This window comes from Capricornis sumatraensis, chromosome 13 (genome assembly GCF_032405125.1).
Source record: "Capricornis sumatraensis isolate serow.1 chromosome 13, serow.2, whole genome shotgun sequence".
Lineage (NCBI taxonomy): Eukaryota > Metazoa > Chordata > Mammalia > Artiodactyla > Bovidae > Capricornis > Capricornis sumatraensis.
The window spans coordinates 21,689,916-21,704,947 of NC_091081.1; the positions used below are offsets into that span (position 1 = coordinate 21,689,916).

Below are 15,032 nucleotides of genomic sequence, written 5' to 3' on the forward strand. Positions count from 1 at the left end.
GAAGCAATGCCTAGTTTTTAACAGTAGCCTTGGAGTGCCAGGGATATAGGACTTAAAGATACTTTTTCAGTGAATAAAAATAACTAGTTTTAGAAAAGCAGTGATAGAAAATATCAGTCTGAAGTCTTTTGCTGTCCCAGCTAGCCATCTCTGCAAATAGTTTTTCCCCAAATCAGATAAAACCAATTTCCATATGATGAAAGAAGAGTTACATTGAGAAGTTTCTTTAAGAAGTAACAGGTAAAAGCTAAAAAATTTGAATGTTCCTACAGTCTTGGAGCAGGTAATAGAATTGTATACCCTCTCCACACAGAGGGTTGGGGGGAATAGATAGATAGATAGATGTATATACATACAGTGTTTGCAATAGTATCACAAATTGCTGAAGAACACATGCTCTAACTTAGTTATCAATATTTTTGGTCTCAGTATTCCTTGACACTCAAAAAATATTTAATCCCCCCAAGTAGCTTTTGTGGGGTGTATATTACCTTGTTTGCCTATTAGAAATTCAACCTGAGGCTTAAAAAGTACATATTTGGTTAGCTGAAGCCATCAAAACAGTAATTTACAATATTATAAAGTAACTAGCCTCCAATTAAATAAATTTAAATTTAAAAAATAATAAATGATTTTTTTAAAAAAAGAAAATGTCATTTCACCTCTGAAAAATCTGTTGAGCATCTTTCTAAAAGTACATATTAATAGTTCCAAATGTGAAATTCTAAATTTTTATTTTCAGGGAATGACATTTTACACATGAATAGTAATTTATATATATGTCAGTCCCAAATAAGGAGTATGTGTGTATTGGTCTCATAAGACTGGGCTAATTCTACTTGTATTAGTCATAATCATCTTCCTCTTCCTCAGTTTCTTCATTCTCCTCTGTTGAATTTGCTGCTGCTTCTTGTGCAGCCCTGAAGGCCTGCTCCTCCTCCACAGTAGGATCATCCATTTCCGTAATTTCTGGTCCACTGGGGTACTCTTGATAAACAGCTGGGGGAACTGGAGGTGTATAGCTGTCTGGACTGTATTTATGACCCCAGCCTATGTAGAAATTTTCAAACTTTCTGTAATTTAAAAATAAAATGTAGATCATATAAGTTTTCAGTAAGAAAAACATCCTTTTCTGTAAGAATAAAGTACTTAAGAGTATCATAGTCCCATAATGTTAAAACAGTACAGTATATTTAAAATGCATTAGAGATGAAATATCCCTAAATGATTCTTCTACCACAGGGAGCTCTGTGTGTGTGTGTGCTCAGTTGTGTCCGACTCTTTGCGACCCCGTGTACAGTAGCCCGCCAGGTTCTTTTCTGTCCATGGGATTTCCCAGGCAAGAATACTGGAGCTGGTTGCCATTACCTCTTCCAGGGGATCTTCCCGACCTAGGGATTGAACCCACATCTCTCACATCTCCTGCATTGGCAGGTGGATTCTTTACCACACACAACCTGGGAAGCCCACAGGGGGTTACTATGAGCCAAACTGCTCAAGTTGGTTAAGAAAACATAGTCAAAATGTACCTTACACCTGAACTGAACCACAGCCTTTGATCTTTTAATTATTTTCAGAAGAACGAAACAACTAAGTTAAAGGTTGCATACATTCTTTAGAGTTAGGAAGAATTAAGAAGTTGCCAATCTAGCAAACTTGGCTGCATGAAGATTTGGGCTTGTGGTCAGAAACCTATGCATGGTTTTTCAGGTCCAGCCTTGGGCAATCACAAAAGCTTTCCCTGGTAGACCTCATGGAGAAAAGTGCTCTCTCCGCAACAGACTTGGTGCAGAGCCAGTGCACTGCAGTCGCAGAGGAGTTGTGGGCAAGGACTCTGGCCCCTCTGGCCTGTCATGCTCTTGATAGAATTGTGTTTCTGGCTCAGGTGCCTTTATTCCCAAGCCTCTTCATCTGGGGCCTTCAGCAGAAGTCTTCAGGTCCCTCTGCCAAGGCTTCCTAATGGGGGTTGAGTAAGAGAAAAGGAGAACTCATAGATGCTTTCCCCTACTCTGACTCAGTACCCAGTCATTTTTTGGTTTTGTTTTTTATTTTTGGCGTTAGGGCATGTGGGATCTAGTTCCTTGACCAGGGATCGAATCTGGATGCCCTGTTGTGGCAGCTCAGAGTCTTAACCGCTGAACCACCAGGGAAGTCCCAGTACCCAGTGCTTTTTCCTAGCCCTCCCCACCTTCCTCTGGTCGCAGGTTCATAAAACTGCAAAAGCCTTATGTGGAGGACTTCCTTGTCAGTGGGATGCCCTCACAACTGTGCTGACCCATCTGACCTTCCACCAGTGTGCCCTTCCACGTGGGCAAATGGAATGAGGTGGCGGACAGCGAGTAGAATCAGTGCTTCAACTTGCTTATGCCATTACAGTAAGTGATTAAAGGCTTGAAAACACTTCCATTTTTGGCTTGTTGATCTCATAGCTACTCTGACATTTGACCACTCAGTTCTCCAGCTCAGCCAAGCTTCTGACCCTAGGTTATTAAGTAAGAAATGGAAGCATAAGACAAATGGAAGTATATGCTCTGGGTGACCAAAGGACATTGACTATCCTCTTATCCTAATTCTCTTGAAAGTGATAGCCTAAACATACATATTTTAAATTATCTTTTCTCAAGATAACTAACAAAAATAAGACTCAATTTAACACTGCTTAGAATTACCTCCATGAAATGATTATCAATTACTCAAATAACCATAGAATAAAAAACATTTTAGCTCCATAAATTGGATAATTCAGATAAAAACACAGAAGTCTGAATTACTCTAATGTTATGAATTTGATGCTTTGTTTTATAAGATGGATGTTGTTTGAATTCATCTTATGCCATTACAGACTTTACATGCCAAAGAAGTTAAAACAGTAGTAACTTAACATTCCAGTGATAACTTATAATTTCCAGAAGTTAAATCATCAAAATAACAGCCTTACACGTGGGCACATACATACTTGCCATTGGAAAAGGCATATGCTCCAGGCCAAATGTTGGATCTAAGGACTGCAATCGCATATTGAGGAATGAGATTTGAGGATAACCGTGTTGTCCAAGGCGATGTATTCTGGATCTCTGTAAACCAAAGAGAAATTCAAAATAGATTTAACTCCTAAATAGACAAGCATATACTGTGCAACAGAAAAGCTATATTTATATACCTTAAAACACACACACACTTGACATAGAAAAGTTAAAACATCTGTTTAACATAGAATCAGGAGGGTACTATCTGAACATTGTGGAACAATGAAATTTGAAAAAAAAATGTGTATTTATATATATTTGTCTGTGTTTATATATGTACATTTCAACAACAGAGAAAATAAGTTTTACCAAGGGAAAGGAGGCCTGTGTGGTAGAGGGAAAAATACGTGATGATCAAATCAGCATTATGAAAGAGAGCTAGGGTTTGGAACATGAACACTCCAAAACTGAATAGGAAGAAAAGAAGAATATGAGAACAATAGTATATTGGAAAAAAATAGTACTTAATGATATTTTACTCTATGTCATGTGTTTATGATCTGTAGGATGCAAGACAAGTATTTTTAAAAAAGATAACTGTCAGCATTTCTAGTAAGAGAGCCAACTTATGTTTCCCCTCTGCAACACACTCCTGCAACCTCTGTCCTAGAAAGTTCTTTGTGGGGCTGGCCACGTTACATTCTTTACTCCCACCATTAACTACATTGTGTGTGTGTGTGCGTGTGTAACGGTTTCCCCCACTATCCAAAAGTAGAGTGCTCCTATGAAACCGTTTGTAAGCTGAAATGACATAGAGCAAAGAAGCAGTTACCTTAGGACACATCTTGCTAACAGATTGCCAAGATAAACAGATAAAGCACAGAAGCTCCAAACACAATTCAAAGCAATGACAACTTGATGCTGAGTGTCGTTCCTGGGAAAGGATCTTGGAGGTGCTGCTCTGACAGCCTGAAGTGTGTGCTGTTCTATAACTGCTCACTGCAAAAATGCTGAACATTACTTTTGTTTTGCCTTTTTTAAAAAATTTCTATCAGTGAAAATTGGTATTAATGTCATTCTCTCATAAAAGCAAAGTGCTGTAAAGTGATTTTTTGAAAAGCCAGAAATACCTGTGTATATATTCATATACAGGTTTCCCTCATAGCTCAGTCAGTAAAGAATCTGCCTGCAATGTAGGAGACCCTGGTTTGATGCCTGGGTCAGGAAGATCCCCTGGAGGAGGGCACGCACTCCAGTATTCTTGCCTGCAGAATCCTCATGGTCAGAGGAGCCTGGTGGGCAATGCCCAAGGGGTCACAAAGAGTCGGACATGACTGAGCAACTTTGCATGCAGCATGTCACCATGCCAAGATCTTATGTTATTTGGACTATATTCCCCACACCTTACATTTCATAGCCGTGAGTGATTTATCTTGTAACTAGAAATCTGTCTCTCCTAATCTCCCTCACCTAATTCTCTCATCCCCCCACAATATAGTATTTTCTAATTAAGGCATGTACATTTTTTAAATATTATATTATTGTACACTTAATAGACTGCAGTAGAGTGTAAACATAATTTTTATGTGCACTGGGAAACCAAAAAGTTGACTCATTTATTATAATATTCACATTTTCTGCAGTGGTCTGGAATCTGTCTTACAATATCTCCAAGATATGCTCGTAAATGGGCTTCCCTGGTGGCTCAGAGGGTAAAGCGTCTGCCTGCAATGAGGGAGACAGGGGTTCGATTCTTGGGTCGGGAAGGTCCCCTGGAGAAGGAAATGGCAACCCACTCCAGTATTCTTGCCTGAAAAATCCCATGGACAGAGGAGCCTGGTAGACTACAGTCCATGGGGTTGCAAAGAGTTGGACATGACTGAGTGACCTCACTTTCACTTTCACTTTCATGCTCGTATGTACATGTGTACATACTTATGTATTCCTGTACACACACACACACACACACACACACACACATATATACATATATGGACACACATACATATGTAGGATATGTAAAATTACCTAAATCTTCAGAGATTGGTGTCAAGAGTGGAGGCCCCACTTCCTGTTCTATGTCATCAGGCTCTTCTCCTTTTTCTTCATTTTCTTCATCTTCTTCTTCCTCTTCTTCCTCACTTTTTTGTATGGGGTTGAACCAATTACAGCGACCCTGGGCAAAAATACTGCAAGATCTAGTGGTCTAATGAGGACCTTAAAATCCCAGAATATTCCTTTGGATTGAAGTACTTATCTGCATGGTGTTCCACTGTGCGGCATATTGACCATTCATTCATTCAATGTATATTTACCAAATGCTATTTTGATCTATGTTATTTCAAGCAAAATATTGTTACAGGGTATTTATATATTAAAATTATTCAAACCTTAGTGAAAAGGTAATAATGCATTTTACTAATTAATATGATGGTAAGGTACTATTATTATTAATAGCAACAATGTGATAATAAGATTAGGTATGGAGTTTTGGGAGAAGGCAATGGCAACCCACTCCAGTACTCTTGCCTGGAAAATCCCATGGACGGAGGAGCCTGGTAAACTGCAGTCCACGAGGTCACTAAGAGTTCAGACACGACTGAGCGACTTCACTTTCACTTTTCACTTTCATGCATTGGGGAAGGAAATGGCAACCCACTCCAGTGTTCTTGCCTGGAGAATCCCAGGGGCAGGGGAGCCTGGTGGGCTGCTGTCTATGGGGTCGCACAGAGTCGGATACAACTGAAGCGACTTAGCAACATGGAGTTTTGAGATTATAATTTCTCATTTAATTAACTTATCTAGAGATATTTAAGAATATCTCTTATCTACATCAAAGTATAGTGAAGATATTCTACCTGTCAATGAGACTGTTTACCAGATTGTTTAAGAGTGTGGACTCTGGATCCATTCTGCTCATTCACATCTGAAACTTATTAGATATGTTACCCTTGTGACATTTCCTAAACTTTCTGCCTTAATTTCCTCATCTGTACAATAAGGAAATGAGTCTTCTATACAAGTGTGAGTTTTAAATGAGCTACTATATATAAAGTGCTATTAAAAACTGGCAGAATAGGTTCTGTGTAACTACTATATGACACTTGTTTTTGTTAAAATCTTTTATTGTTCATGCAAAAAAAGTTCCTTAGCTAATAAGAATAGAATAAAAGAACTCTTCCCAAAATTAATGTACCCATTTATATCTAACATGTAAAGATAATTTCACAACACACCTAAACCTAAATTCTTCCATAACTTGCCAAATACCCGATGTGTGCTTAGTCACTCAGTTGTGTCCGACTTTTAGCAACCTCATGGACCGTAGCCCACCAGGCTCCTCTGTCCATGGGGATTCTCCAGGCAAGAATATTGGAGTGGGTTGCCATTCCCCCCTCCAGGGGATCTTCCCAACTCAGGGATCAAATCCAGGTCTCCCGCATTGCAGGCAGATTCTTTACCATCTGAGCCACAAGGGAAGCCCAAATAAAATAAAGCCCATTTTACTTCCATTTGGAAATAAAATCTGTTGAAGATCCTGGGTCTAAACGACTTGGCAATTATATACTACTTTGTGTTTAGATTTTTTAATTGTCTCTGTCTTTGTCTACAGTCTGAAGGCCTTTGTCTTGAATATACTGTGTGCATTATAGACAGAATTTAATACATATTTACTGACTAGCTGATAGTCTGAGAATTGCAAAACCCCTACCTGAGGGAGGATATGTTGTACATGATGAACCCAATTGGATAGGGATTCCACCAGATCAATCACTTGGATGCCTTCAAAATCAGGGTTTTCTTCAAAGCTATCTCGCCCACTTTCTATTTCTTCTTCCTCTTCTCCTTCTTCCTCACCAAAATGATAGAATCCTAGAGGGCTGACATGGGTCCCTGCTGAAATTCTGGCAATTTGTGCTCGTAAGTAATTACTCTCATTTCCTGGGAAGGGTGGGTAGCTTATAATGGGAGTATCCAATCGCCCAGTGAAAAACTTCTTGATTTTTCTTGCAATAACGATTTGTGCAGGTGTCACTGCTGGTAACTTCACCCATGGTCTTCCTGGTTCATTGCAAACAAAATAGACATATTTGTTGGCACCTGTTCTGCTTTCTTCTTTTGGAATAGCCTGTGGGGCCTTGTAAAAGGGCCTCGGTAGTTCATCTGCATCGTCTTCATCAGCTTCACTCTCTCCATTGTCCCTCTCTTCAGGTACGTCTTCCTCTTCCACCTCCTCTTCATCTTCTCCCTCACGGAATTCCACTTCAGCTACAATATAATTCATTTCCAGACCTAAGATCTTGCCCCAGAAACGACATTTTTGGATTGGGTGGGTGTCAGTAAGCTGCTTGAGGGCAAGAAATATGCGGTAAGTCTCATCTGTGCCCAAACCAACTCCAGCTTGTTCAAAATAAAAAGCTGATTCCATTATGTTTGGAAGAGCGTGTTCTGCCTAGGAATACAAGCACTGTGATTAATATTTTATCCATAAGACAACTGCTTGCAACCCAAAGACTTAATACAATCCCTATAAAAATGACCTTTTTCATAGAACTAGAACAATTAATACTAAAATTTATTTGGAGCTACAAAGACCCAGAATAGACAAAGTAATCCTGAGGGGAAAAAAAAAAGTTGGAGGTATAACCCTCCCAGACTTCAGACAATACTACAAATGCTATTATAATCAAAATAGCATGGTATTGGCACAAAAATAGGCAAATAGATCAATGAAACAGAATAGACCACCTAGAAATAAACCTGTGTACCTATGGTCAATTAATCTACAACAAAGGAGGCAAGAACAGTGTACAGTGGAGAAAGGACAATCTCTTCAGCAAGTGGTTTTGGGAAAGCTGGACTGCTACATACAAATAAGTGAAATTAGAAATTTCCCTCACACCATCTACAAAAATAAACTCAAAATGACTTAACAACCTAAATGTGAGTCATGACACCATAAAACTCCTAGAACAGAACACAGGCAAAACATTCTCAGACATAAATCCTAGCAATATTTTCTTAGATCAGTCTCCAAAGGCAAAAGAAATAAAAGCAAAAATAACACATATTTGATCCCCACATGCTGTTTGTCCCCAGACTTGTCCATAACCAAGTGTTTTGAGTAAGATGTTTTTAGAAAAGATCAGCTAATGTCAAGTCCTTGACACCTATCACTCGTCCCTTCTGACTATTCTATATCTTGCTGAGTCATTTGTGTCTCCTTATGAAGGCTACAGAGCTCTAGAGGGTTTGTGTGTGTGTTTACTAAGCTGCTTCAGTCATGCCAACTCTTTGTGACCCTATGGACTGGAGCCCTCCAGGCTCCTCTTACCATGGGATTCCCCAGGCAAGAGTATTGGAGTGGGTTGCCATGCCCTCCTCTAGGGGATCTTCTCAAGCCAGATATCTAACTCACGTCTCTTACGTCTCCTGCACTGGCAGGCGGGTTCTTTACCATTAGTTCCATGTGGTATATCCCTACCCGAACTATCTTTCCTTGACTGAATTCTGCGTCCTTTTTTGAACATATCTTACTCCAAACATCAAATTTGCAAGTATGTAGACAGTTTTAAATAGCCTAACAGTAACGGAACGTAGAAGCTCGGTAGATGTACAGTATAAATTACTCAGTAGAATAAATTGCAAATATGCAGGCATTTAGGAAACAAAGCGGATACTGATTTGAAATATTTGAAGGTAAAATTTCTGTAACACAGCTGATTTCATTCTTGAATGATAGCTTGTAATCTCTGTCACCAACTTTCTCTGTAAATATTTTTAACAATCTATCTTTGGGGATTAAAAGAAATCTTTTATTTCTCTCCTATTATGTCTCATTGACATAATATACATACTGTCAAGTTACAATATGAAGAAGTAGCCTTGGAAGAAAATGCAAATGACATTAGAAACTCTTTTAATTTTTACAGTAAATTAAAGGGGAAAATATGCATCTTGATTTAAAGCCAAATTTTAAATTATGTGCCATTTATTCATTCATTCAACAATACTCAATAAGAAACAGCTATGAACTCAGGCTGTCCCAGGCACTTTGGAAAATATAAAAGATAAAGAAAACATTTTCACTGATACCAAGGAGTTTAGCCCCACAAACATAAAATAGCTATATCTGTGAAATACTAAAACACAATGTGAAAACATAAGAAACTCTAACCAAGGAAATGAGTGGTGTGAAATGAGGTTACAAATACTATTTAGTAAGCTATAAAAATGCAGTGGGTATGAATTTAAAGCCACACCCCATTCACCTCAAAAAAACCGTTAAGATTGACCTATTCAATTACAGAGTGACTTACTATTTCATCTTCCAGTTCTTGGTCAGCTCCTTCTAAATTTCCCTGAAGAAAAAGGGTTTTCTGCTTCTCTGCCATTTCATAGGTTGGAAGCATCTCATTCTCATTTTGGAGTGTATCTAATTTTTTACTAAAATGTTCCATCTTGACATCTTGGCTAATATTTTCAATGATGTCCACAGCATTTTCAGGACGCTTATCTAAGACCTTGGTCAGCATTTCAGAAAGATGATCATATCTACCCGAAAAGAGAAAATTCCAAATAATATCCCTGTCTAAAGCATTTGAAGAAATAATTTCATACATATTCACTGGGTTTTTAGGAAACTTCAACAACCTAAAGACTTGAGAGATTTTTGGTGGAGAAACTCAGTAACTTTTACCACTGCCAAGAATAACTTATCTTAGAACTTTTTAAGAAATTCCTTCAATATGATATGAATATTTAACTTATTAAAGAAAAACACATTGCAGCAAGATACATGTTCTACATCAGCTACAATTTTTACTTTTTATTTCATATCAAAATCTCTCAGTTATGTATTTAAAAGTGACTAAGCTTATTTTTCATTCTTTTAACATAACTTCTTTCCCATCCCTCTTTCCTACCCCTCATCAAATACAACTTGATTTTTAAATACAGCTGACTCTTTTAAGATCAATTCTCTTTTCACATTTCCTAAGCCAGTTATATACTTCAGTGTTTTTAGACCTACAAGAAATACATTTCATATTGCAACCCCAACCCACCCCCCTACACACAAACGGAGAGAAAAATGTCATCTGATGTTACTCATGTTTATTAAAATGTGATGCACTCTAATATTTTTTGTCCTTTTCTGTTAAAACCACTGCTGTAGCTTTTTATTTCATAACTGAGTTAGTGAAGCTGCCTCTAACCTCTCTATTGATTCATTAATTAATCTCTGCTGCTGCTGCTGCTAAGGCACTTCAGTCATGTCCAACTCTGTGTGACCCCATAAACAGCAGCCCACCAGGCTCCCCCGTCCTTGGGATTCTCTAGGCAAGAACACTGGAGTGGGTTGCCATTTCCTTCTCCAATGCATAAAAGTGAAAAGTGGAAGTGAAGTCGCTCAGTCATGTCTGACTCTTAGTGACCCCATGGAATGCAGCCTACCAGGCACCTCCATCCATGGGATTTGCGAGGCAAGAGTACTGGAGTGGGGTGCCATTGCCTTCTCTAATCTCTCATTAATTCATTATATTTTACACATAACTGCTAGGAGGTGCTTTTTAAGATACCAGTTTTTCAATGTGAAATTTATTACTGAAGAACCCAAAACGCCTGTCAAACTGCTCTCAGGAGAGATAGAAATTCCTCTGTCCGGTTTGAGGATTTGCATAAATTACCTCTCTGGTGGATAAGCACTGTCTCTCTCCACTTTCATTTCTAATAATTAGTTCAGTTAGAATGTCTGCCCAGCAAGGTAAATGTCTGTCCAGCATCTTGTTGCTGTCTGACTTGAGAGCCTTTGCTTGTCGTGTCCTATACATATTTTTCTCAAGAAATGATTTAAAATACAATTAATCCTCAAAGCCTTACTATTCAGGTTATTCCTGAAACTGTTCTTCCTCAGTGTGGACTGGGCCTTTCTAAGATCACTGATACACTGTGGTGTAACTGTGTATATCACATATTTCTCATTCAGCATCTGCAGTAGGTTCTTCCAGAGCTGAAATTAGGTTTTTGTTTATTGTTTTAATATATCTCCTTCCTTATTATAGTGAAACAAAATGGATGTTCAATAAATTCCTATTTTAACCTGCCCTTGTTATTTAATTCTTTCTTTAATATTTGTATTTGTCTAATGGATCTTAAGAATGTCAAAGAAAAATAGGTAAATTATAAGCACAACCAATGTGATGGACAGTTTGCAAATATTATATATGAAGAATATCTTCTTCTTTCTCTGAAAATTGCTATTTTTATAAATGAACAGAAATGTTATGACTGGCAGAAAAGAAGGAAGCAGTCTTTTTTGCAGGCTTTTTATTCAACAATATGAAAACCAATTTTGTATTTTAGTCAACATTGTTTTAACTGCAATAAAAAATAGCTTTCATGGTTGTTAAATAATAGCTGTATATAAGATATGGAGTTTAGTTCATCTTTAATGAGCCATTTTTAACTACAGGCTATAAAGCACTTAGAAAGTAATAGTGAATATTATGGACGGTATTCATTCACCACCTCAGAGACTTAGCATTTGGACGCTAAATTAAATTTAGCTATTTAAGTAATGTCAGTTATAAAATAATTCAGTAAAAGAAAATTTCCCATTTTATGTTTTGTATTCAGTTTTAAATTGTGAACTTTCAAGTATTTATAATAAGCTTTTTTGACATTTTATCAAAGTTTGTAAATTCTTGCTTGTTATTTAACCTAGAGAATTGTGATAAGAAGTTTGTATCAGCAATTCAAGTAGAATCCAGCAAATCACATCCCTGAAGTTTAAGTAAATTGTAGTTAAAGACAGTAATTTATAAATAATATTTTAATTTGGGTTTTGTGAAGGCTTCTCACATTATATATTAACTGATATCTTATTCTTCAGACTTTAAGATTATACTTCATATTTTTTTTTATACTTCATATGTTTAAAAGCCAAATAATAGCTTTTTTTACAAGCTTTTGTCACATACGTGTATTGAATGGCACTCATTTAATGTTTGCTGACTAATCAGGAGGCATCTCAGCAAATTGTTTTGGGGATTGTTGTCATTGTTTAGTCGCTAAGTTGTGTTCAACTCTGTTGCGACCCCATGGTCTGTAGCCCGCTAGGCTCCTTCTGTCCATGGGATTTACCAGGCAAGAATACTGGAGTGGGTTGCCATTTCCTTCTCCAGGGGATCTCCAGGAGATCCCAATCCAGGAATTGAACCTGCATCTCCTGCATTGCCAGATGAGTTGTTTACCGCTGAATCACCAAGGAAGCCCCCATGTTGAGAATTAACTAGATTCAAAAGGTCTAGACTGTGTCTCCTGTACTGCCATTAATTAATTAATTCTTTAGTCAGTAAATAGCTGATAACACTGTGCTAGGCATTAAATATATAGTGGTGTTCAAAACTCAAATGGTCCCTGTACTCGGGACCTGCACTTTAGTGGGAGAGTCAAACATTAAATATAAATCTGTAAGTCTCTATACAATTATAAATGACCTTAAGTACTATGAAGGAAAGAGCAGGCAGTTATAATAGAGTTCTATGGAAGCTGATTCCTAAGATGTGAAGACAGCCAGCAAAGACTAAGGAGGACTTAGGGAAGAAGCCATTGGGCCAAAGCAGCAACACTGGAACTGACGAGGCCATGTGGCTGAAGCAGAGTGATGGAGGAAAGGGAAGAGTCAGTGAGTGTTGTAGCCAGAGAAATGTTGAGCAAATTAATTTTTCCATGATCAGTCCCCTCATTTAAAAAGCAAGCGGATTATATTAGATGTTTTCTCAAGTCCCTTCTAGCCCTGTAATTTTGTTGACCCTATGATTATGTAACCTTGGAAGCAAGAACCTCTAGAAATCTGGACTCAATGATGAGATCTGAATCTTAGCTATAATAGGATGGCCGGAAAATTCCTGGGTCATTGGTTACCACATTTTAAAAGAGATCTGGATAAAATGGCATGCACTTGGGGTGGCCTGTATAGCAAGGAATTCTCCTGATTTGTCTCGGACTGAGGAGTTTCTCAGGATGCCATGCTTAGTTGGGACAGCCCCAGGTGAAGCAGGTAATTTATCACTCCAGCACTGGCCTGGGTAGGGACTTGAAACCACACCATGCAAGCACTGAGAATGCTTAGATTTTGGTAGACAGTCCGTTTTAATAAGCATCCTGGAAATATACTTTCAATGGCACCTCACTCCAGTACTCTTGCCTGGAAACTCCCATGGATGGAGGAGCCTGGTGGGTGCAGTCCATGGGGTCACTAAGAGTCAGACACGACTGAGCAACTTAACTTTCACCTTTCACTTTCATACGCTGGAGAAGGAAATGGCAACTCATTCCAGTGTTCTTGCCTGGAGAATCCCAGGGACGGGGGAGCCTGGTGGGCTGCCTTCTCTGGGGTCGCACAGAGTCGGACACGACTGAAGCGACTTAGCAGCAGCAGTAGCAGAGATACTTTATGGTTTCTTTCAAACCCCAGATTCCATAATTCCTAGAGTTTATTTCTGTGTATCTAGGATCTTTAAAGAAGCTAAAAGAAACTCCACCAGTGACCTGTCTTGAGTCCTATGATACCAAAGAGTTATGAAGTCACTCTCTCACTAATTCAGACTTTTCAGATATATTTTCATTCACCCACAGAAGCACATCCTCACACAAAGATAATCATGCCCCCTTCCTTTGCCAGTTTTTCCTCCCTCTTTTCCTCCAAGACTTACAGATTTAAGCCCGACTTGCTACTGGTCTTCATTAGGTAAGCCTTAGTATTTTGAACAGCAATCTCAAGCACACTGGGGGCCACTTCAGAAGCCCCAGACTCAGGCTGATCTAGATGATAGTTACTGTTTGAGTCGTCTTCTTGAAAAATGTCAAATCTCAGCTCTTTCTGTTTAGAGGTGTGGTCGCTCACATCTCTCAGTTCATACAGGGGATATTTAGTTTGCTGAGACTGATGAAAGTTGTTTCCCTTTGATTGACATGTTTGATGAGGAGTTGATCCACCTTTATCAGATAATTGTTCCAAATGGCCAAAATGAGGTGTCTCAGCTTCAGAAATAACACTAGTGGTCTTGTCTGACTGCCATGGTGCCATAAAATCCTGCCTGGCCAGAGCCAGGGGAGAAAGAGTGGAAGGGAGCTCCTGAGATGAGGAAGATGGAAATGATGCGCGTAGTCCTATGAGGTCATCCACAGGTCGATCCGGCGTTCTGGCTCCAGAGACGGGCATCCTAGGAGGGCTGCTCCCGGTCTGGAGTCCAGTTTCTGGCCCCTGCTCCAACTCTAGGGCCTCGGATAACCCAAGCTCAGGATCTTGGGAAGTAGTTACCGTTTCTTCCCACGGCCGCCCTGTTTCCCCAAGTTCTTGGTGTTCTGTTTTTTGGTTGACGGGGATGGAATCTTCCATGGAGGGAGTCAAGAGAAAAAAAAGTTTTGGATGAAGAGGGCGTGCAGATATGGAAGGCAGCAACGCAGGGCACTGGCTTTGCTTAGGTTTGCTAGGCGATATCTGGGTCCGAGTTGCTCTGCAAGCCGCAGCGTCACGTCTCCATAGCAACCCCAGGCTGGGTTCCCCTAAGAGAAACAACGCACGCCTGTTGCCGGGAGTCTAGGGAGGAGACCGAGAAGGATGAAAATCCTGGATTTGTGATTTGGTGGAGCCTCTGCTCCTCCAAGAGCTCAGCCAATCTAATCTGCCGTCCATCAGGCCCGCCTGGAAACCTGAGAACTGGGCCGACACCGAGGAGGAGCCCTGGGAGAATTTTCAGGGTCTGGTGCTAATATTTTGATTCAAATTGAGCGTTGAGGAGTGGGTCTTGCATTAATGGGGGCGGGGGAGAATGCATTTACAGAGCTTGTGTGTGTTTGGGGGAGAGAGTGTGTGTGTGTGTAACAGAGAAGAGACTGACGGGGGTCAGGGCGACGTGAAGACCTTGGAAATCTGGAGGTTCAGGTGACAAGGAGACTCCAGTGTGCAGAACATCAGAGTCCAAAACTCAAAAATCAGAGTCTCGTTTGTGCCAACCAAACGGGAGACTTTTGGACAATAAACAAAGGAGCCCTGATTTT

The 15,032-nt window shown here is 39.4% G+C and overlaps 1 protein-coding gene across 2 annotated transcripts; it reads right to left on the reverse strand.

Annotated features, from left to right (window-relative positions):
- Nucleotides 1–844: 844 nt before the first annotated feature.
- Nucleotides 845–14,370, reverse strand: RSPH4A (radial spoke head component 4A). 2 transcript variants are annotated; one of them, XM_068985524.1, is made up of 6 exons: nucleotides 13,685–14,370; nucleotides 9,287–9,521; nucleotides 6,679–7,419; nucleotides 4,995–5,142; nucleotides 2,957–3,074; nucleotides 845–1,073 (listed from the first exon to the last, which is right to left on the reverse strand). In XM_068985524.1, the coding sequence occupies exons 1-6, from the start codon at nucleotides 14,368–14,370 to the stop codon at nucleotides 845–847; spliced, it is 2,157 nt and encodes a 718-aa protein (XP_068841625.1). The 2 variants fall into 2 exon arrangements, with proteins under 2 accessions (XP_068841625.1, XP_068841626.1); XM_068985525.1 differs by lacking the exon at nucleotides 4,995–5,142 and having other exon boundaries at nucleotides 1,051–1,073.
- Between the last annotated feature and the right edge of the window lie 662 nt (nucleotides 14,371–15,032).